We start from the raw sequence: 27,452 nt of genomic DNA on the forward strand, positions 1-27,452 counted from the left end.
TCACACACCCCCGTGTCCCTCACGCAACAGTGTCTCACACACCCCCGTGTCCCTCACGCAACAGTGTCTCACACACCCCCGTGTCCCTCACGCAACAGTGTCTCACACACCCCCGTGTCCCTCACGCAACAGTGTCTCACACACCCCCGTGTCCCTCACGCAACAGTGTCTCACACACCCCCGTGTCCCTCACACAACAGTGTCTCACACACCCCCGTGTCCCTCACGCAACAGTGTCTCACACACCCCCGTGTCCCTCACGCAACAGTGTCTCACACACCCCCGTGTCCCTCACACAACACCGTGTCCCTCACACAACAGTGTCTCACACAACACTGTGTCCCTCACACAACAGTGTCTCACACACCCCCGTGTCCCTCACACAACAGTGTCTCACACACCCCCGTGTCCCTCACACAACAGTGTCTCACACACCCCCGTGTCCCTCACACAACAGTGTCTCACACACCCCCGTGTCCCTCACACAACAGTGTCTCACACAACCCCGTGTCCCTCACACAACAACGGACGTGTGTGTCTCACCATGGCCTGAGCGAGGGTCTTCTGCACCAGGTTGACACAGCGCTGGTACACCGGCTCACAGTAGGGCAGGAAACCACTCTGGAGAGAAGTGGCTACTGACGACAGGCACTGAGAGATGGAGGGAGAGCGATGGGGGAGAGAGAGAGAGAGAAAGGTGATGTGACAAGAGAGAGGATAGAAGAGGAAGAAATAATAGGACACTTGATCACCTCAAAGGTAGTAACTTAACATTTTAGTAAATTGTTTAACAGTGAGCATGGTTTTGCTGAAGAGTAGAAAACTCCCCTGGACGATAGTGTCTTGGTTTGATGAGAGGACAGTGAGGCTCACCTCTAGTAAAGGGAACATTATTAGAGGACAGTGAGGCTCACCTCTAGTAAAGGGAACATTATTAGAGGACAGTGAGGCTCCCCTCTAGTAAAGGGAACATTATTAGAGGACAGTGAGGCTCCCCTCTAGTAAAGGGAACATTATTAGAGGACAGTGAGGCTCCCCTCTAGTAAAGGGAACATTATTAGAGGACAGTGAGGCTCCCCTCTAGTAAAGGGAACATTATTAGAGGACAGTGAGGCTCCCCTCTAGTAAAGGGAACATTATTAGAGGACAGTGAGGCTCACCTCTAGTAAAGGGAACATTATTAGAGGACAGTGAGGCTCACCTCTAGTAAAGGGAACATTATTAGAGGACAGTGAGGCTCACCTCTAGTAAAGGGAACATTATTAGAGGACAGTGAGGCTCACCTCTAGTAAAGGGAACATTATTAGAGGACAGTGAGGCTCACCTCTAGTAAAGGGAACATTATGAGAGGACAGTGAGGCTCACCTCTAGTAAAGGGAACATTATGAGAGGACAGTGAGGCTCACCTCTAGTAAAGGGAACATTATTAGAGGACAGTGAGGCTCCCCTCTAGTAAAGGGAACATTATTAGAGGACAGTGAGGCTCCCCTCTAGTAAAGGGAACATTATTAGAGGACAGTGAGGCTCCCCTCTAGTAAAGGGAACATTATTAGAGGACAGTGAGGCTCCCCTCTAGTAAAGGGAACATTATTAGAGGACAGTGAGGCTCACCTCTAGTAAAGGGAACATTATTAGAGGACAGTGAGGCTCACCTCTAGTAAAGGGAACATTATTAGAGGACAGTGAGGCTCCCCTCTAGTAAAGGGAACACTATTAGAGGACAGTGAGGCTCCCCTCTAGTAAAGGGAACACTATTAGAGGACAGTGAGGCTCCCCTCTAGTAAAGGGAACATTATTAGAGGACAGTGAGGCTCACCTCTAGTAAAGGGAACATTATTAGAGGACAGTGAGGCTCACCTCTAGTAAAGGGAACATTATTAGAGGACAGTGAGGCTCCCCTCTAGTAAAGGGAACATTATTAGAGGACAGTGAGGCTCCCCTCTAGTAAAGGGAACATTATTAGAGGACAGTGAGGCTCACCTCTAGTAAAGGGAACATTATTAGAGGACAGTGAGGCTCCCCTCTAGTAAAGGGAAAATTATTAGAGGACAGTGAGACTCCCCTCTAGTAAAGGGAACATTATTAGAGGACAGTGAGGCTCACCTCTAGTAAAGGGAACATTATTAGAGGACAGTGAGGCTCCCCTCTAGTAAAGGGAACATTATTAGAGGACAGTGAGGCTCACCTCTAGTAAAGGGAACATTATTAGAGGACAGTGAGGCTCCCCTCTAGTAAAGGGAACATTATTAGAGGACAGTGAGGCTCCCCTCTAGTAAAGGGAACATTATTAGAGGACAGTGAGGCTCCCCTCTAGTAAAGGGAACATTATTAGAGGACAGTGAGGCTCACCTCTAGTAAAGGGAACATTATTAGAGGACAGTGAGGCTCCCCTCTAGTAAAGGGAACATTATTAGAGGACAGTGAGGCTCCCCTCTAGTAAAGGGAACATTATTAGAGGACAGTGAGGCTCCCCTCTAGTAAAGGGAACATTATTAGAGGACAGTGAGGCTCCCCTCTAGTAAAGGGAACATTATTAGAGGACAGTGAGGCTCCCCTCTAGTAAAGGGAACATTATTAGAGGACAGTGAGGCTCACCTCTAGTAAAGGGAACATTATTAGAGGACAGTGAGGCTCCCCTCTAGTAAAGGGAACATTATTAGAGGACAGTGAGGCTCCCCTCTAGTAAAGGGAACATTATTAGAGGACAGTGAGGCTCCCCTCTAGTAAAGGGAACATTATTAGAGGACAGTGAGGCTCCCCTCTAGTAAAGGGAACATTATGAGAGGACAGTGAGGCTCCCCTCTAGTAAAGGGAACATTATTAGAGGACAGTGAGGCTCCCCTCTAGTAAAGGGAACATTATTAGAGGACAGTGAGGCTCCCCTCTAGTAAAGGGAACATTATTAGAGGACAGTGAGGCTCACCTCTAGTAAAGGGAACATTATTAGAGGACAGTGAGGCTCACCTCTAGTAAAGGGAACATTATTAGAGGACAGTGAGGCTCACCTCTAGTAAAGGGAACATTATTAGAGGACAGTGAGGCTCACCTCTAGTAAAGGGAACATTATTAGAGGACAGTGAGGCTCACCTCTAGTAAAGGGAACATTATTAGAGGACAGTGAGGCTCACCTCTAGTAAAGGGAACATTATTAGAGGACAGTGAGGCTCCCCTCTAGTAAAGGGAACATTATTAGAGGACAGTGAGGCTCCCCTCTAGTAAAGGGAACACTATTAGAGGACAGTGAGGCTCCCCTCTAGTAAAGGGAACACTATTAGAGGACAGTGAGGCTCCCCTCTAGTAAAGGGAACATTATTAGAGGACAGTGAGGCTCACCTCTAGTAAAGGGAACATTATTAGAGGACAGTGAGGCTCACCTCTAGTAAAGGGAACATTATTAGAGGACAGTGAGGCTCCCCTCTAGTAAAGGGAACATTATTAGAGGACAGTGAGGCTCCCCTCTAGTAAAGGGAACATTATTAGAGGACAGTGAGGCTCACCTCTAGTAAAGGGAACATTATTAGAGGACAGTGAGGCTCCCCTCTAGTAAAGGGAACATTATTAGAGGACAGTGAGACTCCCCTCTAGTAAAGGGAACATTATTAGAGGACAGTGAGGCTCACCTCTAGTAAAGGGAACATTATTAGAGGACAGTGAGGCTCCCCTCTAGTAAAGGGAACATTATTAGAGGACAGTGAGGCTCACCTCTAGTAAAGGGAACATTATTAGAGGACAGTGAGGCTCCCCTCTAGTAAAGGGAACATTATTAGAGGACAGTGAGGCTCCCCTCTAGTAAAGGGAACATTATTAGAGGACAGTGAGGCTCCCCTCTAGTAAAGGGAACATTATTAGAGGACAGTGAGGCTCCCCTCTAGTAAAGGGAACATTATTAGAGGACAGTGAGGCTCCCCTCTAGTAAAGGGAACATTATTAGAGGACAGTGAGGCTCCCCTCTAGTAAAGGGAACATTATTAGAGGACAGTGAGGCTCCCCTCTAGTAAAGGGAACATTATTAGAGGACAGTGAGGCTCACCTCTAGTAAAGGGAACATTATTAGAGGACAGTGAGGCTCACCTCTAGTAAAGGGAACATTATTAGAGGACAGTGAGGCTCCCCTCTAGTAAAGGGAACATTATTAGAGGACAGTGAGGCTCCCCTCTAGTAAAGGGAACATTATTAGAGGACAGTGAGGCTCCCCTCTAGTAAAGGGAACATTATTAGAGGACAGTGAGGCTCCCCTCTAGTAAAGGGAACATTATTAGAGGACAGTGAGGCTCCCCTCTAGTAAAGGGAACATTATTAGAGGACAGTGAGGCTCCCCTCTAGTAAAGGGAACATTATGAGAGGACAGTGAGGCTCCCCTCTAGTAAAGGGAACATTATTAGAGGACAGTGAGGCTCCCCTCTAGTAAAGGGAACATTATTAGAGGACAGTGAGGCTCACCTCTAGTAAAGGGAACATTATTAGAGGACAGTGAGGCTCACCTCTAGTAAAGGGAACATTATTAGAGGACAGTGAGGCTCCCCTCTAGTAAAGGGAACATTATTAGAGGACAGTGAGGCTCCCCTCTAGTAAAGGGAACATTATTAGAGGACAGTGAGGCTCCCCTCTAGTAAAGGGAACATTATTAGAGGACAGTGAGGCTCACCTCTAGTAAAGGGAACATTATTAGAGGACAGTGAGGCTCCCCTCTAGTAAAGGGAACATTATTAGAGGACAGTGAGGCTCCCCTCTAGTAAAGGGAACATTATGAGAGGACAGTGAGGCTCCCCTCTAGTAAAGGGAACATTATTAGAGGACAGTGAGGCTCCCCTCTAGTAAAGGGAACATTATTAGAGGACAGTGAGGCTCCCCTCTAGTAAAGGGAACATTATTAGAGGACAGTGAGGCTCCCCTCTAGTAAAGGGAACATTATTAGAGGACAGTGGGGCTCCCCTCTAGTAAAGGGAACATTATGAGAGGACAGTGAGGCTCACCTCTAGTAAAGGGAACATTATTAGAGGACAGTGAGGCTCCCCTCTAGTAAAGGGAACATTATTAGAGGACAGTGAGGCTCCCCTCTAGTAAAGGGAACATTATTAGAGGACAGTGAGGCTCCCCTCTAGTAAAGGGAACATTATTAGAGGACAGTGAGGCTCCCCTCTAGTAAAGGGAACACTATTAGAGGACAGTGAGGCTCCCCTCTAGTAAAGGGAACATTATTAGAGGACAGTGAGGCTCACCTCTAGTAAAGGGAACATTATGAGAGGACAGTGAGGCTCACCTCTAGTAAAGGGAACATTATGAGAGGACAGTGAGGCTCCCCTCTAGTAAAGGGAACATTATTAGAGGACAGTGAGGCTCCCCTCTAGTAAAGGGAACATTATTAGAGGACAGTGAGGCTCCCCTCTAGTAAAGGGAACACTATTAGAGGACAGTGAGGCTCCCCTCTAGTAAAGGGAACATTATTAGAGGACAGTGAGGCTCCCCTCTAGTAAAGGGAACATTATTAGAGGACAGTGAGGCTCCCCTCTAGTAAAGGGAACATTATTAGAGGACAGTGAGGCTCACCTCTAGTAAAGGGAACATTATTAGAGGACAGTGAGGCTCACCTCTAGTAAAGGGAACATTATGAGAGGACAGTGAGGCTCACCTCTAGTAAAGGGAACATTATTAGAGGACAGTGAGGATCACCTCTAGTAAAGGGAACATTATTAGAGGACAGTGAGGCTCACCTCTAGTAAAGGGAACATTATTAGAGGACAGTGAGGCTCACCTCTAGTAAAGGGAACATTATGAGAGGACAGTGAGGCTCACCTCTAGTAAAGGGAACATTATTAGAGGACAGTGAGGCTCCCCTCTAGTAAAGGGAACATTATTAGAGGACAGTGAGGCTCCCCTCTAGTAAAGGGAACATTATTAGAGGACAGTGAGGCTCCCCTCTAGTAAAGGGAACACTATTAGAGGACAGTGAGGCTCCCCTCTAGTAAAGGGAACACTATTAGAGGACAGTGAGGCTCCCCTCTAGTAAAGGGAACACTATTAGAGGACAGTGAGGCTCCCCTCTAGTAAAGGGAACATTATTAGAGGACAGTGAGGCTCCCCTCTAGTAAAGGGAACATTATTAGAGGACAGTGAGGCTCCCCGTTAGTAAAGGGAACATTATTAGAGGACAGTGAGGCTCACCTCTAGTAAAGGGAACATTATTAGAGGACAGTGAGGCTCACCTCTAGTAAAGGGAACACTATTAGAGGACAGTGAGGCTCCCCTCTAGTAAAGGGAACATTATTAGAGGACAGTGAGGCTCACCTCTAGTAAAGGGAACATTATGAGAGGACAGTGAGGCTCACCTCTAGTAAAGGGAACATTATGAGAGGACAGTGAGGCTCCCCTCTAGTAAAGGGAACATTATTAGAGGACAGTGAGGCTCCCCTCTAGTAAAGGGAACATTATTAGAGGACAGTGAGGCTCCCCTCTAGTAAAGGGAACACTATTAGAGGACAGTGAGGCTCCCCTCTAGTAAAGGGAACATTATTAGAGGACAGTGAGGCTCCCCTCTAGTAAAGGGAACATTATTAGAGGACAGTGAGGCTCCCCTCTAGTAAAGGGAACATTATTAGAGGACAGTGAGGCTCCCCTCTAGTAAAGGGAACATTATTAGAGGACAGTGAGGCTCCCCTCTAGTAAAGGGAACATTATTAGAGGACAGTGAGGCTCCCCTCTAGTAAAGGGAACATTATTAGAGGACAGTGAGGCTCCCCTCTAGTAAAGGGAACATTATTAGAGGACAGTGAGGCTCCCCTCTAGTAAAGGGAACATTATTAGAGGACAGTGAGGCTCCCCTCTAGTAAAGGGAACATTATGAGAGGACAGTGAGGCTCCCCTCTAGTAAAGGGAACATTATTAGAGGACAGTGAGGCTCCCCTCTAGTAAAGGGAACATTATTAGAGGACAGTGAGGCTCCCCTCTAGTAAAGGGAACATTATTAGAGGACAGTGAGGCTCCCCTCTAGTAAAGGGAACATTATTAGAGGACAGTGAGGCTCCCCTCTAGTAAAGGGAACATTATTAGAGGACAGTGAGGCTCCCCTCTAGTAAAGGGAACATTATGAGAGGACAGTGAGGCTCCCCTCTAGTAAAGGGAACATTATTAGAGGACAGTGAGGCTCACCTCTAGTAAAGGGAACATTATGAGAGGACAGTGAGGCTCCCCTCTAGTAAAGGGAACATTATTAGAGGACAGTGAGGCTCCCCTCTAGTAAAGGGAACATTATTAGAGGACAGTGAGGCTCCCCTCTAGTAAAGGGAACATTATTAGAGGACAGTGAGGCTCACCTCTAGTAAAGGGAACATTATTAGAGGACAGTGAGGCTCCCCTCTAGTAAAGGGAACATTATTAGAGGACAGTGAGGCTCCCCTCTAGTAAAGGGAACACTATTAGAGGACAGTGAGGCTCCCCTCTAGTAAAGGGAACATTATTAGAGGACAGTGAGGCTCCCCTCTAGTAAAGGGAACATTATGAGAGGACAGTGAGGCTCCCCTCTAGTAAAGGGAACATTATTAGAGGACAGTGAGGCTCCCCTCTAGTAAAGGGAACATTATTAGAGGACAGTGAGGCTCCCCTCTAGTAAAGGGAACACTATTAGAGGACAGTGAGGCTCCCCTCTAGTAAAGGGAACATTATTAGAGGACAGTGAGGCTCCCCTCTAGTAAAGGGAACATTATTAGAGGACAGTGAGGCTCCCCTCTAGTAAAGGGAACATTATTAGAGGACAGTGAGGCTCCCCTCTAGTAAAGGGAACATTATTAGAGGACAGTGAGGCTCCCCTCTAGTAAAGGGAACATTATTAGAGGACAGTGAGGCTCCCCTCTAGTAAAGGGAACATTATGAGAGGACAGTGAGGCTCCCCTCTAGTAAAGGGAACATTATTAGAGGACAGTGAGGCTCCCCTCTAGTAAAGGGAACATTATTAGAGGACAGTGAGGCTCCCCTCTAGTAAAGGGAACATTATTAGAGGACAGTGAGGCTCCCCTCTAGTAAAGGGAACATTATTAGAGGACAGTGAGGCTCCCCTCTAGTAAAGGGAACATTATTAGAGGACAGTGAGGCTCCCCTCTAGTAAAGGGAACACTATTAGAGGACAGTGAGGCTCCCCTCTAGTAAAGGGAACACTATTAGAGGACAGTGAGGCTCCCCTCTAGTAAAGGGAACATTATTGGAGGACAGTGAGGCTCCCCTCTAGTAAAGGGAACATTATTAGAGGACAGTGAGGCTCCCCTCTAGTAAAGGGAACATTATTAGAGGACAGTGAGGCTCCCCTCTAGTAAAGGGAACATTATTAGAGGACAGTGAGGCTCACCTCTAGTAAAGGGAACATTATTAGAGGACAGTGAGGCTCCCCTCTAGTAAAGGGAACATTATTAGAGGACAGTGAGGCTCCCCTCTAGTAAAGGGAACATTATTAGAGGACAGTGAGGCTCCCCTCTAGTAAAGGGAACATTATTAGAGGACAGTGAGGCTCACCTCTAGTAAAGGGAACATTATTAGAGGACAGTGAGGCTCACCTCTAGTAAAGGGAACATTATTAGAGGACAGTGAGGCTCCCCTCTAGTAAAGGGAACATTATTAGAGGACAGTGAGGCTCACCTCTAGTAAAGGGAACATTATTAGAGGACAGTGAGGCTCACCTCTAGTAAAGGGAACATTATTAGAGGACAGTGAGGCTCCCCTCTAGTAAAGGGAACATTATTAGAGGACAGTGAGGCTCCCCTCTAGTAAAGGGAACATTATTAGAGGACAGTGAGGCTCCCCTCTAGTAAAGGGAACATTATTAGAGGACAGTGAGGCTCCCCTCTAGTAAAGGGAACATTATTAGAGGACAGTGAGGCTCCCCTCTAGTAAAGGGAACATTATTAGAGGACAGTGAGGCTCCCCTCTAGTAAAGGGAACATTATTAGAGGACAGTGAGGCTCCCCTCTAGTAAAGGGAACATTATTAGAGGACAGTGAGGCTCCCCTCTAGTAAAGGGAACATTATTAGAGGACAGTGAGGCTCCCCTCTAGTAAAGGGAACATTATTAGAGGACAGTGAGGCTCCCCTCTAGTAAAGGGAACATTATTAGAGGACAGTGAGGCTCCCCTCTAGTAAAGGGAACATTATTAGAGGACAGTGAGGCTCCCCTCTAGTAAAGGGAACATTATTAGAGGACAGTGAGGCTCCCCTCTAGTAAAGGGAACATTATGAGAGGACAGTGAGGCTCACCTCCAGTAAAGGGAACATTATGAGAGGACAGTGAGGCTCACCTCCAGTAAAGGGAACATTATTAGAGGACAGTGAGGCTCCCCTCTAGTAAAGGGAACATTATTAGAGGACAGTGAGGCTCCCCTCTAGTAAAGGGAACATTATTAGAGGACAGTGAGGCTCCCCTCTAGTAAAGGGAACATTATTAGAGGACAGTGAGGCTCCCCTCTAGTAAAGGGAACATTATTAGAGGACAGTGAGGCTCACCTCTAGTAAAGGGAACATTATTAGAGGACAGTGAGGCTCCCCTCTAGTAAAGGGAACATTATTAGAGGACAGTGAGGCTCACCTCTAGTAAAGGGAACATTATTAGAGGACAGTGAGGCTCCCCTCTAGAAAAGGGAACATTATTAAAGGACAGTGAGGCTCACCTCTAGTAAAGGGAACATTATTAGAGGACAGTGAGGCTCACCTCTAGTAAAGGGAACATTATTAGAGGACAGTGAGGCTCACCTCTAGTAAAGGGAACATTATTAGAGGACAGTGAGGCTCACCTCTAGTAAAGGGAACATTATGAGAGGACAGTGAGGCTCACCTCTAGTAAAGGGAACATTATTAGAGGACAGTGAGGCTCACCTCTAGTAAAGGGAACATTATTAGAGGACAGTGAGGCTCACCTCTAGTAAAGGGAACATTATGAGAGGACAGTGAGGCTCACCTCTAGTAAAGGGAACATTATGAGAGGACAGTGAGGCTCACCTCTAGTAAAGGGAACATTATTAGAGGACAGTGAGGCTCACAACTAGTAAAGGGAACATTATTAGAGGACAGTGAGGCTCACAACTAGTAAAGGGAACATTATTAGAGGACAGTGAGGCTCGCCTCTAGTAAAGGGAACATTATTAGAGGACAGTGAGGCTCGCCTCTAGTAAAGGGAACATTATTAGAGGACAGTGAGGCTCCCCTCTAGTAAAGGGAACATTATTAGAGGACAGTGAGGCTCACAACTAGTAAAGGGAACATTATTAGAGGACAGTGAGGCTCCCCTCTAGTAAAGGGAACATTATTAGAGGACAGTGAGGCTCGCCTCTAGTAAAGGGAACATTATTAGAGGACAGTGAGGCTCACCTCTAGTAAAGGGAACATTATTAGAGGACAGTGAGGCTCCCCTCTAGTAAAGGGAACATTATTAGAGGACAGTGAGGCTCCCCTCTAGTAAAGGGAACATTATTAGAGGACAGTGAGGCTCCCCTCTAGTAAAGGGAACATTATTAGAGGACAGTGAGGCTCCCCTCTAGTAAAGGGAACATTATTAGAGGACAGTGAGGCTCCCCTCTAGTAAAGGGAACATTATTAGAGGACAGTGAGGCTCCCCTCTAGTAAAGGGAACATTATTAGAGGACAGTGAGGCTCCCCTCTAGTAAAGGGAACATTATTAGAGGACAGTGAGGCTCCCCTCTATTAAAGGGAACATTATTAGAGGACAGTGAGGCTCCCCTCTAGTAAAGGGAACATTATTAGAGGACAGTGAGGCTCCCCTCTAGTAAAGGGAACATTATTAGAGGACAGTGAGGCTCACCTCTAGTAAAGGGAACATTATTAGAGGACAGTGAGGCTCACCTCTAGTAAAGGGAACATTATTAGAGGACAGTGAGGCTCACCTCTAGTAAAGGGAACATTATTAGAGGACAGTGAGGCTCCCCTCTAGTAAAGGGAACACTATTAGAGGACAGTGAGGCTCACCTCTAGTAAAGGGAACATTATTAGAGGACAGTGAGGCTCACAACTAGTAAAGGGAACATTATTAGAGGACAGTGAGGCTCCCCTCTAGTAAAGGGAACATTATTAGAGGACAGTGAGGCTCACAACTAGTAAAGGGAACATTATTAGAGGACAGTGAGGCTCCCCTCTAGTAAAGGGAACATTATTAGAGGACAGTGAGGCTCGCCTCTAGTAAAGGGAACATTATTAGAGGACAGTGAGGCTCACCTCTAGTAAAGGGAACATTATTAGAGGACAGTGAGGCTCCCCTCTAGTAAAGGGAACATTATTAGAGGACAGTGAGGCTCCCCTCTAGTAAAGGGAACACTATTAGAGGACAGTGAGGCTCCCCTCTAGTAAAGGGAACATTATTAGAGGACAGTGAGGCTCCCCTCTAGTAAAGGGAACATTATTAGAGGACAGTGAGGCTCCCCTCTAGTAAAGGGAACATTATTAGAGGACAGTGAGGCTCACCTCTAGTAAAGGGAACATTATTAGAGGACAGTGAGGCTCACCTCTAGTAAAGGGAACATTATTAGAGGACAGTGAGGCTCACCTCTAGTAAAGGGAACATTATTAGAGGACAGTGAGGCTCCCCTCTAGTAAAGGGAACATTATTAGAGGACAGTGAGGCTCCCCTCTAGTAAAGGGAACATTATTAGAGGACAGTGAGGCTCCCCTCTAGTAAAGGGAACATTATTAGAGGACAGTGAGGCTCACAACTAGTAAAGGGAACATTATTAGAGGACAGTGAGGCTCCCCTCTAGTAAAGGGAACATTATTAGAGGACAGTGAGGCTCGCCTCTAGTAAAGGGAACATTATTAGAGGACAGTGAGGCTCACCTCTAGTAAAGGGAACATTATTAGAGGACAGTGAGGCTCCCCTCTAGTAAAGGGAATATTATTAGAGGACAGTGAGGCTCCCCTCTAGTAAAGGGAACATTATTAGAGGACAGTGAGGCTCCCCTCTAGTAAAGGGAACAATATTAGAGGACAGTGAGGCTCACCTCTAGTAAAGGGAACATTATTAGAGGACAGTGAGGCTCCCCTCTAGTAAAGGGAACATTATTAGAGGACAGTGAGGCTCCCCTCTATTAAAGGGAACATTATTAGAGGACAGTGAGGCTCCCCTCTATTAAAGGGAACACTATTAGAGGACAGTGAGGCTCCCCTCTAGTAAAGGGAACATTATTAGAGGACAGTGAGGCTCCCCTCTAGTAAAGGGAACATTATTAGAGGACAGTGAGGCTCCCCTCTAGTAAAGGGAACATTATTAGAGGACAGTGAGGCTCCCCTCTAGTAAAGGGAACATTATTAGAGGACAGTGAGGCTCACCTCTAGTAAAGGGAACATTATTAGAGGACAGTGAGGCTCCCCTCTAGTAAAGGGAACATTATTAGAGGACAGTGAGGCTCCCCTCTAGTAAAGGGAACATTATTAGAGGACAGTGAGGCTCCCCTCTAGTAAAGGGAACATTATTAGAGGACAGTGAGGCTCCCCTCTAGTAAAGGGAACATTATTAGAGGACAGTGAGGCTCCCCTCTAGTAAAGGGAACATTATTAGAGGACAGTGAGGCTCACCTCTAGTAAAGGGAACATTATTAGAGGACAGTGAGGCTCCCCTCTAGTAAAGGGAACATTATTAGAGGACAGTGAGGCTCCCCTCTAGTAAAGGGAACATTATTAGAGGACAGTGAGGCTCGCTCTAGTAAAGGGAACATTATTAGAGGACAGTGAGGCTCACCTCTAGTAAAGGGAACATTATTAGAGGACAGTGAGGCTCCCCTCTAGTAAAGGGAACATTATGAGAGGACAGTGAGGCTCACCTCCAGTAAAGGGAACATTATGAGAGGACAGTGAGGCTCACCTCTAGTAAAGGGAACATTATGAGAGGACAGTGAGGCTCACCTCTAGTAAAGGGAACATTATTAGAGGACAGTGAGGCTCCCCTCTAGTAAAGGGAACATTATTAGAGGACAGTGAGGCTCCCCTCTAGTAAAGGGAACATTATTAGAGGACAGTGAGGCTCCCCTCTAGTAAAGGGAACATTATTAGAGGACAGTGAGGCTCCCCTCTAGTAAAGGGAACATTATTAGAGGACAGTGAGGCTCACCTCTAGTAAAGGGAACATTATTAGAGGACAGTGAGGCTCACCTCTAGTAAAGGGAACATTATTAGAGGACAGTGAGGCTCCCCTCTAGTAAAGGGAACATTATTAGAGGACAGTGAGGCTCACCTCTAGTAAAGGGAACATTATGAGAGGACAGTGAGGCTCACCTCTAGTAAAGGGAACATTATGAGAGGACAGTGAGGCTCCCCTCTAGTAAAGGGAACATTATTAGAGGACAGTGAGGCTCCCCTCTAGTAAAGGGAACATTATTAGAGGACAGTGAGGCTCCCCTCTAGTAAAGGGAACATTATTAGAGGACAGTGAGGCTCCCCTCTAGTAAAGGGAACATTATTAGAGGACAGTGAGGCTCCCCTCTAGTAAAGGGAACATTATTAGAGGACAGTGAGGCTCCCCTCTAGTAAAGGGAACATTATGAGAGGACAGTGAGGCTCCCCTCTAGTAAAGGGAACATTATTAGAGGACAGTGAGGCTCCCCTCTAGTAAAGGGAACATTATTAGAGGACAGTGAGGCTCCCCTCTAGTAAAGGGAACATTATTAGAGGACAGTGAGGCTCCCCTCTAGTAAAGGGAACATTATTAGAGGACAGTGAGGCTCCCCTCTAGTAAAGGGAACATTATTAGAGGACAGTGAGGCTCCCCTCTAGTAAAGGGAACATTATTAGAGGACAGTGAGGCTCCCCTCTAGTAAAGGGAACATTATTAGAGGACAGTGAGGCTCACCTCTAGTAAAGGGAACATTATGAGAGGACAGTGAGGCTCCCCTCTAGTAAAGGGAACATTATTAGAGGACAGTGAGGCTCCCCTCTAGTAAAGGGAACATTATTAGAGGACAGTGAGGCTCCCCTCTAGTAAAGGGAACATTATTAGAGGACAGTGAGGCTCACCTCTAGTAAAGGGAACATTATTAGAGGACAGTGAGGCTCCCCTCTAGTAAAGGGAACATTATTAGAGGACAGTGAGGCTCCCCTCTAGTAAAGGGAACATTATTAGAGGACAGTGAGGCTCCCCTCTAGTAAAGGGAACATTATTAGAGGACAGTGAGGCTCCCCTCTAGTAAAGGGAACATTATTAGAGGACAGTGAGGCTCACCTCTAGTAAAGGGAACATTATTAGAGGACAGTGAGGCTCACCTCTAGTAAAGGGAACATTATTAGAGGACAGTGAGGCTCCCCTCTAGTAAAGGGAACATTATTAGAGGACAGTGAGGCTCCCCTCTAGTAAAGGGAACATTATTAGAGGACAGTGAGGCTCCCCTCTAGTAAAGGGAACATTATTAGAGGACAGTGAGGCTCCCCTCTAGTAAAGGGAACATTATTAGAGGACAGTGAGGCTCCCCTCTAGTAAAGGGAACATTATTAGAGGACAGTGAGGCTCCCCTCTAGTAAAGGGAACATTATTAGAGGACAGTGAGGCTCCCCTCTAGTAAAGGGAACATTATTAGAGGACAGTGAGGCTCCCCTCTAGTAAAGGGAACATTATTAGAGGACAGTGAGGCTCCCCTCTAGTAAAGGGAACATTATTAGAGGACAGTGAGGCTCCCCTCTAGTAAAGGGAACATTATTAGAGGACAGTGAGGCTCCCCTCTAGTAAAGGGAACATTATTAGAGGACAGTGAGGCTCCCCTCTAGTAAAGGGAACATTATTAGAGGACAGTGAGGCTCACCTCTAGTAAAGGGAACATTATTAGAGGACAGTGAGGCTCCCCTCTAGTAAAGGGAACATTATTAGAGGACAGTGAGGCTCGCTCTAGTAAAGGGAACATTATTAGAGGACAGTGAGGCTCCCCTCTAGTAAAGGGAACATTATTAGAGGACAGTGAGGCTCCCCTCTAGTAAAGGGAACATTATTAGAGGACAGTGAGGCTCCCCTCTAGTAAAGGGAACATTATTAGAGGACAGTGAGGCTCACCTCTAGTAAAGGGAACATTATTAGAGGACAGTGAGGCTCCCCTCTAGTAAAGGGAACATTATTAGAGGACAGTGAGGCTCCCCTCTAGTAAAGGGAACATTATTAGAGGACAGTGAGGCTCACCTCTAGTAAAGGGAACATTATTAGAGGACAGTGAGGCTCACCTCTAGTAAAGGGAACATTATTAGAGGACAGTGAGGCTCACCTCTAGTAAAGGGAACATTATTAGAGGACAGTGAGGCTCACCTCTAGTAAAGGGAACATTATTAGAGGACAGTGAGGCTCCCCTCTAGTAAAGGGAACATTATTAGAGGACAGTGAGGCTCCCCTCTAGTAAAGGGAACATTATTAGAGGACAGTGAGGCTCCCCTCTAGTAAAGGGAACATTATTAGAGGACAGTGAGGCTCCCCTCTAGTAAAGGGAACATTATTAGAGGACAGTGAGGCTCCCCTCTAGTAAAGGGAACATTATTAGAGGACAGTGAGGCTCACCTCTAGTAAAGGGAACATTATTAGAGGACAGTGAGGCTCACCTCTAGTAAAGGGAACATTATTAGAGGACAGTGAGGCTCCCCTCTAGTAAAGGGAACATTATTAGAGGACAGTGAGGCTCCCCTCTAGTAAAGGGAACATTATTAGAGGACAGTGAGGCTCCCCTCTAGTAAAGGGAACATTATTAGAGGACAGTGAGGCTCCCCTCTAGTAAAGGGAACATTATTAGAGGACAGTGAGGCTCACCTCTAGTAAAGGGAACATTATTAGAGGACAGTGAGGCTCACCTCTAGTAAAGGGAACATTATTAGAGGACAGTGAGGCTCACCTCTAGTAAAGGGAACATTATTAGAGGACAGTGAGGCTCACCTCTAGTAAAGGGAACATTATTAGAGGACAGTGAGGCTCCCCTCTAGTAAAGGGAACATTATTAGAGGACAGTGAGGCTCCCCTCTAGTAAAGGGAACATTATTAGAGGACAGTGAGGCTCCCCTCTAGTAAAGGGAACATTATTAGAGGACAGTGAGGCTCCCCTCTAGTAAAGGGAACATTATTAGAGGACAGTGAGGCTCCCCTCTAGTAAAGGGAACATTATTAGAGGACAGTGAGGCTCCCCTCTAGTAAAGGGAACATTATTAGAGGACAGTGAGGCTCACCTCTAGTAAAGGGAACATTATTAGAGGACAGTGAGGCTCACCTCTAGTAAAGGGAACATTATTAGAGGACAGTGAGGCTCCCCTCTAGTAAAGGGAACATTATTAGAGGACAGTGAGGCTCCCCTCTAGTAAAGGGAACATTATTAGAGGACAGTGAGGCTCCCCTCTAGTAAAGGGAACATTATTAGAGGACAGTGAGGCTCCCCTCTAGTAAAGGGAACATTATTAGAGGACAGTGAGGCTCACCTCTAGTAAAGGGAACATTATTAGAGGACAGTGAGGCTCCCCTCTAGTAAAGGGAACATTATTAGAGGACAGTGAGGCTCCCCTCTAGTAAAGGGAACATTATTAGAGGACAGTGAGGCTCCCCTCTAGTAAAGGGAACATTATTAGAGGACAGTGAGGCTCACCTCTAGTAAAGGGAACATTATTAGAGGACAGTGAGGCTCCCCTCTAGTAAAGGGAACATTATTAGAGGACAGTGAGGCTCCCCTCTAGTAAAGGGAACATTATTAGAGGACAGTGAGGCTCCCCTCTAGTAAAGGGAACATTATTAGAGGACAGTGAGGCTCACCTCTAGTAAAGGGAACATTATTAGAGGACAGTGAGGCTCCCCTCTAGTAAAGGGAACATTATTAGAGGACAGTGAGGCTCACCTCTAGTAAAGGGAACATTATTAGAGGACAGTGAGGCTCCCCTCTAGTAAAGGGAACATTATTAGAGGACAGTGAGGCTCACCTCTAGTAAAGGGAACATTATTAGAGGACAGTGAGGCTCCCCTCTAGTAAAGGGAACATTATTAGAGGACAGTGAGGCTCCCCTCTAGTAAAGGGAACATTATTAGAGGACAGTGAGGCTCCCCTCTAGTAAAGGGAACATTATTAGAGGACAGTGAGGCTCACCTCTAGTAAAGGGAACATTATTAGAGGACAGTGAGGCTCACCTCTAGTAAAGGGAACATTATTAGAGGACAGTGAGGCTCACCTCTAGTAAAGGGAACATTATTAGAGGACAGTGAGGCTCCCCTCTAGTAAAGGGAACATTATTAGAGGACAGTGAGGCTCACCTCTAGTAAAGGGAACATTATTAGAGGACAGTGAGGCTCACCTCTAGTAAAGGGAACATTATTAGAGGACAGTGAGGCTCACCTCTAGTAAAGGGAACATTATTAGAGGACAGTGAGGCTCACCTCTAGTAAAGGGAACATTATTAGAGGACAGTGAGGCTCCCCTCTAGTAAAGGGAACATTATTAGAGGACAGTGAGGCTCCCCTCTAGTAAAGGGAACATTATTAGAGGACAGTGAGGCTCCCCTCTAGTAAAGGGAACATTATTAGAGGACAGTGAGGCTCCCCTCTAGTAAAGGGAACATTATTAGAGGACAGTGAGGCTCCCCTCTAGTAAAGGGAACATTATTAGAGGACAGTGAGGCTCACCTCTAGTAAAGGGAACATTATTAGAGGACAGTGAGGCTCCCCTCTAGTAAAGGGAACATTATTAGAGGACAGTGAGGCTCACCTCTAGTAAAGGGAACATTATTAGAGGACAGTGAGGCTCCCCTCTAGTAAAGGGAACATTATTAGAGGACAGTGAGGCTCACCTCTAGTAAAGGGAACATTATTAGAGGACAGTGAGGCTCACCTCTAGTAAAGGGAACATTATTAGAGGACAGTGAGGCTCACCTCTAGTAAAGGGAACATTATTAGAGGACAGTGAGGCTCACCTCTAGTAAAGGGAACATTATTAGAGGACAGTGAGGCTCCCCTCTAGTAAAGGGAACATTATTAGAGGACAGTGAGGCTCACCTCTAGTAAAGGGAACATTATTAGAGGACAGTGAGGCTCACCTCTAGTAAAGGGAACATTATTAGAGGACAGTGAGGCTCCCCTCTAGTAAAGGGAACATTATTAGAGGACAGTGAGGCTCACCTCTAGTAAAGGGAACATTATTAGAGGACAGTGAGGCTCACCTCTAGTAAAGGGAACATTATTAGAGGACAGTGAGGCTCCCCTCTAGTAAAGGGAACATTATTAGAGGACAGTGAGGCTCCCCTCTAGTAAAGGGAACATTATTAGAGGACAGTGAGGCTCCCCTCTAGTAAAGGGAACATTATTAGAGGACAGTGAGGCTCCCCTCTAGTAAAGGGAACATTATTAGAGGACAGTGAGGCTCACCTCTAGTAAAGGGAACATTATTAGAGGACAGTGAGGCTCCCCTCTAGTAAAGGGAACATTATTAGAGGACAGTGAGGCTCACCTCTAGTAAAGGGAACATTATTAGAGGACAGTGAGGCTCCCCTCTAGTAAAGGGAACATTATTAGAGGACAGTGAGGCTCACCTCTAGTAAAGGGAACATTATTAGAGGACAGTGAGGCTCCCCTCTAGTAAAGGGAACATTATTAGAGGACAGTGAGGCTCACCTCTAGTAAAGGGAACATTATTAGAGGACAGTGAGGCTCCCCTCTAGTAAAGGGAACATTATTAGAGGACAGTGAGGCTCCCCTCTAGTAAAGGGAACATTATTAGAGGACAGTGAGGCTCCCCTCTAGTAAAGGGAACATTATTAGAGGACAGTGAGGCTCCCCTCTAGTAAAGGGAACATTATTAGAGGACAGTGAGGCTCCCCTCTAGTAAAGGGAACATTATTAGAGGACAGTGAGGCTCACCTCTAGTAAAGGGAACATTATTAGAGGACAGTGAGGCTCCCCTCTAGTAAAGGGAACATTATTAGAGGACAGTGAGGCTCCCCTCTAGTAAAGGGAACATTATTAGAGGACAGTGAGGCTCACCTCTAGTAAAGGGAACATTATTAGAGGACAGTGAGGCTCACCTCTAGTAAAGGGAACATTATTAGAGGACAGTGAGGCTCACCTCTAGTAAAGGGAACATTATTAGAGGACAGTGAGGCTCACCTCTAGTAAAGGGAACATTATTAGAGGACAGTGAGGCTCCCCTCTAGTAAAGGGAACATTATTAGAGGACAGTGAGGCTCCCCTCTAGTAAAGGGAACATTATTAGAGGACAGTGAGGCTCCCCTCTAGTAAAGGGAACATTATTAGAGGACAGTGAGGCTCCCCTCTAGTAAAGGGAACATTATTAGAGGACAGTGAGGCTCCCCTCTAGTAAAGGGAACATTATTAGAGGACAGTGAGGCTCACCTCTAGTAAAGGGAACATTATTAGAGGACAGTGAGGCTCACCTCTAGTAAAGGGAACATTATTAGAGGACAGTGAGGCTCCCCTCTAGTAAAGGGAACATTATTAGAGGACAGTGAGGCTCCCCTCTAGTAAAGGGAACATTATTAGAGGACAGTGAGGCTCCCCTCTAGTAAAGGGAACATTATTAGAGGACAGTGAGGCTCCCCTCTAGTAAAGGGAACATTATTAGAGGACAGTGAGGCTCACCTCTAGTAAAGGGAACATTATTAGAGGACAGTGAGGCTCACCTCTAGTAAAGGGAACATTATTAGAGGACAGTGAGGCTCACCTCTAGTAAAGGGAACATTATTAGAGGACAGTGAGGCTCACCTCTAGTAAAGGGAACATTATTAGAGGACAGTGAGGCTCACCTCTAGTAAAGGGAACATTATTAGAGGACAGTGAGGCTCCCCTCTAGTAAAGGGAACATTATTAGAGGACAGTGAGGCTCCCCTCTAGTAAAGGGAACATTATTAGAGGACAGTGAGGCTCCCCTCTAGTAAAGGGAACATTATTAGAGGACAGTGAGGCTCCCCTCTAGTAAAGGGAACATTATTAGAGGACAGTGAGGCTCCCCTCTAGTAAAGGGAACATTATTAGAGGACAGTGAGGCTCACCTCTAGTAAAGGGAACATTATTAGAGGACAGTGAGGCTCACCTCTAGTAAAGGGAACATTATTAGAGGACAGTGAGGCTCCCCTCTAGTAAAGGGAACATTATTAGAGGACAGTGAGGCTCCCCTCTAGTAAAGGGAACATTATTAGAGGACAGTGAGGCTCCCCTCTAGTAAAGGGAACATTATTAGAGGACAGTGAGGCTCCCCTCTAGTAAAGGGAACATTATTAGAGGACAGTGAGGCTCACCTCTAGTAAAGGGAACATTATTAGAGGACAGTGAGGCTCCCCTCTAGTAAAGGGAACATTATTAGAGGACAGTGAGGCTCCCCTCTAGTAAAGGGAACATTATTAGAGGACAGTGAGGCTCCCCTCTAGTAAAGGGAACATTATTAGAGGACAGTGAGGCTCACCTCTAGTAAAGGGAACATTATTAGAGGACAGTGAGGCTCCCCTCTAGTAAAGGGAACATTATTAGAGGACAGTGAGGCTCCCCTCTAGTAAAGGGAACATTATTAGAGGACAGTGAGGCTCCCCTCTAGTAAAGGGAACATTATTAGAGGACAGTGAGGCTCACCTCTAGTAAAGGGAACATTATTAGAGGACAGTGAGGCTCCCCTCTAGTAAAGGGAACATTATTAGAGGACAGTGAGGCTCACCTCTAGTAAAGGGAACATTATTAGAGGACAGTGAGGCTCCCCTCTAGTAAAGGGAACATTATTAGAGGACAGTGAGGCTCACCTCTAGTAAAGGGAACATTATTAGAGGACAGTGAGGCTCCCCTCTAGTAAAGGGAACATTATTAGAGGACAGTGAGGCTCCCCTCTAGTAAAGGGAACATTATTAGAGGACAGTGAGGCTCCCCTCTAGTAAAGGGAACATTATTAGAGGACAGTGAGGCTCACCTCTAGTAAAGGGAACATTATTAGAGGACAGTGAGGCTCACCTCTAGTAAAGGGAACATTATTAGAGGACAGTGAGGCTCACCTCTAGTAAAGGGAACATTATTAGAGGACAGTGAGGCTCCCCTCTAGTAAAGGGAACATTATTAGAGGACAGTGAGGCTCACCTCTAGTAAAGGGAACATTATTAGAGGACAGTGAGGCTCACCTCTAGTAAAGGGAACATTATTAGAGGACAGTGAGGCTCACCTCTAGTAAAGGGAACATTATTAGAGGACAGTGAGGCTCACCTCTAGTAAAGGGAACATTATTAGAGGACAGTGAGGCTCCCCTCTAGTAAAGGGAACATTATTAGAGGACAGTGAGGCTCCCCTCTAGTAAAGGGAACATTATTAGAGGACAGTGAGGCTCCCCTCTAGTAAAGGGAACATTATTAGAGGACAGTGAGGCTCCCCTCTAGTAAAGGGAACATTATTAGAGGACAGTGAGGCTCCCCTCTAGTAAAGGGAACATTATTAGAGGACAGTGAGGCTCACCTCTAGTAAAGGGAACATTATTAGAGGACAGTGAGGCTCCCCTCTAGTAAAGGGAACATTATTAGAGGACAGTGAGGCTCACCTCTAGTAAAGGGAACATTATTAGAGGACAGTGAGGCTCCCCTCTAGTAAAGGGAACATTATTAGAGGACAGTGAGGCTCACCTCTAGTAAAGGGAACATTATTAGAGGACAGTGAGGCTCACCTCTAGTAAAGGGAACATTATTAGAGGACAGTGAGGCTCACCTCTAGTAAAGGGAACATTATTAGAGGACAGTGAGGCTCACCTCTAGTAAAGGGAACATTATTAGAGGACAGTGAGGCTCCCCTCTAGTAAAGGGAACATTATTAGAGGACAGTGAGGCTCACCTCTAGTAAAGGGAACATTATTAGAGGACAGTGAGGCTCACCTCTAGTAAAGGGAACATTATTAGAGGACAGTGAGGCTCCCCTCTAGTAAAGGGAACATTATTAGAGGACAGTGAGGCTCACCTCTAGTAAAGGGAACATTATTAGAGGACAGTGAGGCTCACCTCTAGTAAAGGGAACATTATTAGAGGACAGTGAGGCTCCCCTCTAGTAAAGGGAACATTATTAGAGGACAGTGAGGCTCCCCTCTAGTAAAGGGAACATTATTAGAGGACAGTGAGGCTCCCCTCTAGTAAAGGGAACATTATTAGAGGACAGTGAGGCTCCCCTCTAGTAAAGGGAACATTATTAGAGGACAGTGAGGCTCACCTCTAGTAAAGGGAACATTATTAGAGGACAGTGAGGCTCCCCTCTAGTAAAGGGAACATTATTAGAGGACAGTGAGGCTCACCTCTAGTAAAGGGAACATTATTAGAGGACAGTGAGGCTCCCCTCTAGTAAAGGGAACATTATTAGAGGACAGTGAGGCTCACCTCTAGTAAAGGGAACATTATTAGAGGACAGTGAGGCTCCCCTCTAGTAAAGGGAACATTATTAGAGGACAGTGAGGCTCACCTCTAGTAAAGGGAACATTATTAGAGGACAGTGAGGCTCCCCTCTAGTAAAGGGAACATTATTAGAGGACAGTGAGGCTCCCCTCTAGTAAAGGGAACATTATTAGAGGACAGTGAGGCTCCCCTCTAGTAAAGGGAACATTATTAGAGGACAGTGAGGCTCCCCTCTAGTAAAGGGAACATTATTAGAGGACAGTGAGGCTCCCCTCTAGTAAAGGGAACATTATTAGAGGACAGTGAGGCTCACCTCTAGTAAAGGGAACATTATTAGAGGACAGTGAGGCTCACCTCTAGTAAAGGGAACATTATTAGAGGACAGTGAGGCTCACCTCTAGTAAAGGGAACATTATTAGAGGACAGTGAGGCTCCCCTCTAGTAAAGGGAACATTATTAGAGGACAGTGAGGCTCACCTCTAGTAAAGGGAACATTATTAGAGGACAGTGAGGCTCACCTCTAGTAAAGGGAACATTATTAGAGGACAGTGAGGCTCACCTCTAGTAAAGGGAACATTATTAGAGGACAGTGAGGCTCACCTCTAGTAAAGGGAACATTATTAGAGGACAGTGAGGCTCCCCTCTAGTAAAGGGAACATTATTAGAGGACAGTGAGGCTCCCCTCTAGTAAAGGGAACATTATTAGAGGACAGTGAGGCTCCCCTCTAGTAAAGGGAACATTATTAGAGGACAGTGAGGCTCCCCTCTAGTAAAGGGAACATTATTAGAGGACAGTGAGGCTCACCTCTAGTAAAGGGAACATTATTAGAGGACAGTGAGGCTCCCCTCTAGTAAAGGGAACATTATTAGAGGACAGTGAGGCTCACCTCTAGTAAAGGGAACATTATTAGAGGACAGTGAGGCTCCCCTCTAGTAAAGGGAACATTATTAGAGGACAGTGAGGCTCACCTCTAGTAAAGGGAACATTATTAGAGGACAGTGAGGCTCACCTCTAGTAAAGGGAACATTATTAGAGGACAGTGAGGCTCACCTCTAGTAAAGGGAACATTATTAGAGGACAGTGAGGCTCACCTCTAGTAAAGGGAACATTATTAGAGGACAGTGAGGCTCCCCTCTAGTAAAGGGAACATTATTAGAGGACAGTGAGGCTCACCTCTAGTAAAGGGAACATTATTAGAGGACAGTGAGGCTCACCTCTAGTAAAGGGAACATTATTAGAGGACAGTGAGGCTCCCCTCTAGTAAAGGGAACATTATTAGAGGACAGTGAGGCTCCCCTCTAGTAAAGGGAACATTATTAGAGGACAGTGAGGCTCACCTCTAGTAAAGGGAACATTATTAGAGGACAGTGAGGCTCCCCTCTAGTAAAGGGAACATTATTAGAGGACAGTGAGGCTCCCCTCTAGTAAAGGGAACATTATTAGAGGACAGTGAGGCTCCCCTCTAGTAAAGGGAACATTATTAGAGGACAGTGAGGCTCACCTCTAGTAAAGGGAACATTATTAGAGGACAGTGAGGCTCCCCTCTAGTAAAGGGAACATTATTAGAGGACAGTGAGGCTCCCCTCTAGTAAAGGGAACATTATTAGAGGACAGTGAGGCTCCCCTCTAGTAAAGGGAACATTATTAGAGGACAGTGAGGCTCCCCTCTAGTAAAGGGAACATTATTAGAGGACAGTGAGGCTCCCCTCTAGTAAAGGGAACATTATTAGAGGACAGTGAGGCTCACCTCTAGTAAAGGGAACATTATTAGAGGACAGTGAGGCTCACCTCTAGTAAAGGGAACATTATTAGAGGACAGTGAGGCTCACCTCTAGTAAAGGGAACATTATTAGAGGACAGTGAGGCTCACCTCTAGTAAAGGGAACATTATTAGAGGACAGTGAGGCTCCCCTCTAGTAAAGGGAACATTATTAGAGGACAGTGAGGCTCCCCTCTAGTAAAGGGAACATTATTAGAGGACAGTGAGGCTCCCCTCTAGTAAAGGGAACATTATTAGAGGACAGTGAGGCTCCCCTCTAGTAAAGGGAACATTATTAGAGGACAGTGAGGCTCCCCTCTAGTAAAGGGAACATTATTAGAGGACAGTGAGGCTCACCTCTAGTAAAGGGAACATTATTAGAGGACAGTGAGGCTCACCTCTAGTAAAGGGAACATTATTAGAGGACAGTGAGGCTCCCCTCTAGTAAAGGGAACATTATTAGAGGACAGTGAGGCTCCCCTCTAGTAAAGGGAACATTATTAGAGGACAGTGAGGCTCCCCTCTAGTAAAGGGAACATTATTAGAGGACAGTGAGGCTCCCCTCTAGTAAAGGGAACATTATTAGAGGACAGTGAGGCTCACCTCTAGTAAAGGGAACATTATTAGAGGACAGTGAGGCTCCCCTCTAGTAAAGGGAACATTATTAGAGGACAGTGAGGCTCCCCTCTAGTAAAGGGAACATTATTAGAGGACAGTGAGGCTCGCTCTAGTAAAGGGAACATTATTAGAGGACAGTGAGGCTCACCTCTAGTAAAGGGAACATTATTAGAGGACAGTGAGGCTCCCCTCTAGTAAAGGGAACATTATTAGAGGACAGTGAGGCTCACCTCTAGTAAAGGGAACATTATTAGAGGACAGTGAGGCTCCCCTCTAGTAAAGGGAACATTATTAGAGGACAGTGAGGCTCACCTCTAGTAAAGGGAACATTATTAGAGGACAGTGAGGCTCCCCTCTAGTAAAGGGAACATTATTAGAGGACAGTGAGGCTCACCTCTAGTAAAGGGAACATTATTAGAGGACAGTGAGGCTCCCCTCTAGTAAAGGGAACATTATTAGAGGACAGTGAGGCTCACCTCTAGTAAAGGGAACATTATTAGAGGACAGTGAGGCTCCCCTCTAGTAAAGGGAACATTATTAGAGGACAGTGAGGCTCCCCTCTAGTAAAGGGAACATTATTAGAGGACAGTGAGGCTCCCCTCTAGTAAAGGGAACATTATTAGAGGACAGTGAGGCTCACCTCTAGTAAAGGGAACATTATTAGAGGACAGTGAGGCTCACCTCTAGTAAAGGGAACATTATTAGAGGACAGTGAGGCTCACCTCTAGTAAAGGGAACATTATTAGAGGACAGTGAGGCTCCCCTCTAGTAAAGGGAACATTATTAGAGGACAGTGAGGCTCACCTCTAGTAAAGGGAACATTATTAGAGGACAGTGAGGCTCCCCTCTAGTAAAGGGAACATTATTAGAGGACAGTGAGGCTCGCTCTAGTAAAGGGAACATTATTAGAGGACAGTGAGGCTCACCTCTAGTAAAGGGAACATTATTAGAGGACAGTGAGGCTCCCCTCTAGTAAAGGGAACATTATTAGAGGACAGTGAGGCTCACCTCTAGTAAAGGGAACATTATTAGAGGACAGTGAGGCTCCCCTCTAGTAAAGGGAACATTATTAGAGGACAGTGAGGCTCACCTCTAGTAAAGGGAACATTATTAGAGGACAGTGAGGCTCCCCTCTAGTAAAGGGAACATTATTAGAGGACAGTGAGGCTCACCTCTAGTAAAGGGAACATTATTAGAGGACAGTGAGGCTCCCCTCTAGTAAAGGGAACATTATTAGAGGACAGTGAGGCTCACCTCTAGTAAAGGGAACATTATTAGAGGACAGTGAGGCTCCCCTCTAGTAAAGGGAACATTATTAGAGGACAGTGAGGCTCCCCTCTAGTAAAGGGAACATTATTAGAGGACAGTGAGGCTCCCCTCTAGTAAAGGGAACATTATTAGAGGACAGTGAGGCTCACCTCTAGTAAAGGGAACATTATTAGAGGACAGTGAGGCTCACCTCTAGTAAAGGGAACATTATTAGAGGACAGTGAGGCTCACCTCTAGTAAAGGGAACATTATTAGAGGACAGTGAGGCTCCCCTCTAGTAAAGGGAACATTATTAGAGGACAGTGAGGCTCACCTCTAGTAAAGGGAACATTATTAGAGGACAGTGAGGCTCACCTCTAGTAAAGGGAACATTATTAGAGGACAGTGAGGCTCACCTCTAGTAAAGGGAACATTATTAGAGGACAGTGAGGCTCCCCTCTAGTAAAGGGAACATTATTAGAGGACAGTGAGGCTCACCTCTAGTAAAGGGAACATTATTAGAGGACAGTGAGGCTCACCTCTAGTAAAGGGAACATTATTAGAGGACAGTGAGGCTCCCCTCTAGTAAAGGGAACATTATTAGAGGACAGTGAGGCTCCCCTCTAGTAAAGGGAACATTATTAGAGGACAGTGAGGCTCACCTCTAGTAAAGGGAACATTATTAGAGGACAGTGAGGCTCCCCTCTAGTAAAGGGAACATTATTAGAGGACAGTGAGGCTCCCCTCTAGTAAAGGGAACATTATTAGAGGACAGTGAGGCTCCCCTCTAGTAAAGGGAACATTATTAGAGGACAGTGAGGCTCCCCTCTAGTAAAGGGAACATTATTAGAGGACAGTGAGGCTCACCTCTAGTAAAGGGAACATTATTAGAGGACAGTGAGGCTCACCTCTAGTAAAGGGAACATTATTAGAGGACAGTGAGGCTCACCTCTAGTAAAGGGAACATTATTAGAGGACAGTGAGGCTCACCTCTAGTAAAGGGAACATTATTAGAGGACAGTGAGGCTCCCCTCTAGTAAAGGGAACATTATTAGAGGACAGTGAGGCTCCCCTCTAGTAAAGGGAACATTATTAGAGGACAGTGAGGCTCCCCTCTAGTAAAGGGAACATTATTAGAGGACAGTGAGGCTCCCCTCTAGTAAAGGGAACATTATTAGAGGACAGTGAGGCTCCCCTCTAGTAAAGGGAACATTATTAGAGGACAGTGAGGCTCCCCTCTAGTAAAGGGAACATTATTAGAGGACAGTGAGGCTCCCCTCTAGTAAAGGGAACATTATTAGAGGACAGTGAGGCTCACCTCTAGTAAAGGGAACATTATTAGAGGACAGTGAGGCTCACCTCTAGTAAAGGGAACATTATTAGAGGACAGTGAGGCTCACCTCTAGTAAAGGGAACATTATTAGAGGACAGTGAGGCTCACCTCTAGTAAAGGGAACATTATTAGAGGACAGTGAGGCTCACCTCTAGTAAAGGGAA

The 27,452-nt window shown here is 45.9% G+C and overlaps 1 protein-coding gene across 4 annotated transcripts in view; it reads right to left on the minus strand.

Annotated features, from left to right (window-relative positions):
- The window catches only part of LOC129818151 (transportin-1-like), a 91,134-nt gene that overhangs the window by 16,619 nt on the left and 47,063 nt on the right, over nucleotides 1-27,452 (minus strand). For all 4 annotated transcript variants that reach the window (XM_055873802.1, XM_055873800.1, XM_055873799.1 and 1 more), the window contains exon 16: nucleotides 544-651. In XM_055873802.1, coding sequence (XP_055729777.1) covers nucleotides 544-651 — 108 coding nt within the window. The remainder of the gene's footprint in view (nucleotides 1-543; nucleotides 652-27,452) is intronic.

Source organism: Salvelinus fontinalis, chromosome 21 (genome assembly GCF_029448725.1).
Source record: "Salvelinus fontinalis isolate EN_2023a chromosome 21, ASM2944872v1, whole genome shotgun sequence".
Lineage (NCBI taxonomy): Eukaryota > Metazoa > Chordata > Actinopteri > Salmoniformes > Salmonidae > Salvelinus > Salvelinus fontinalis.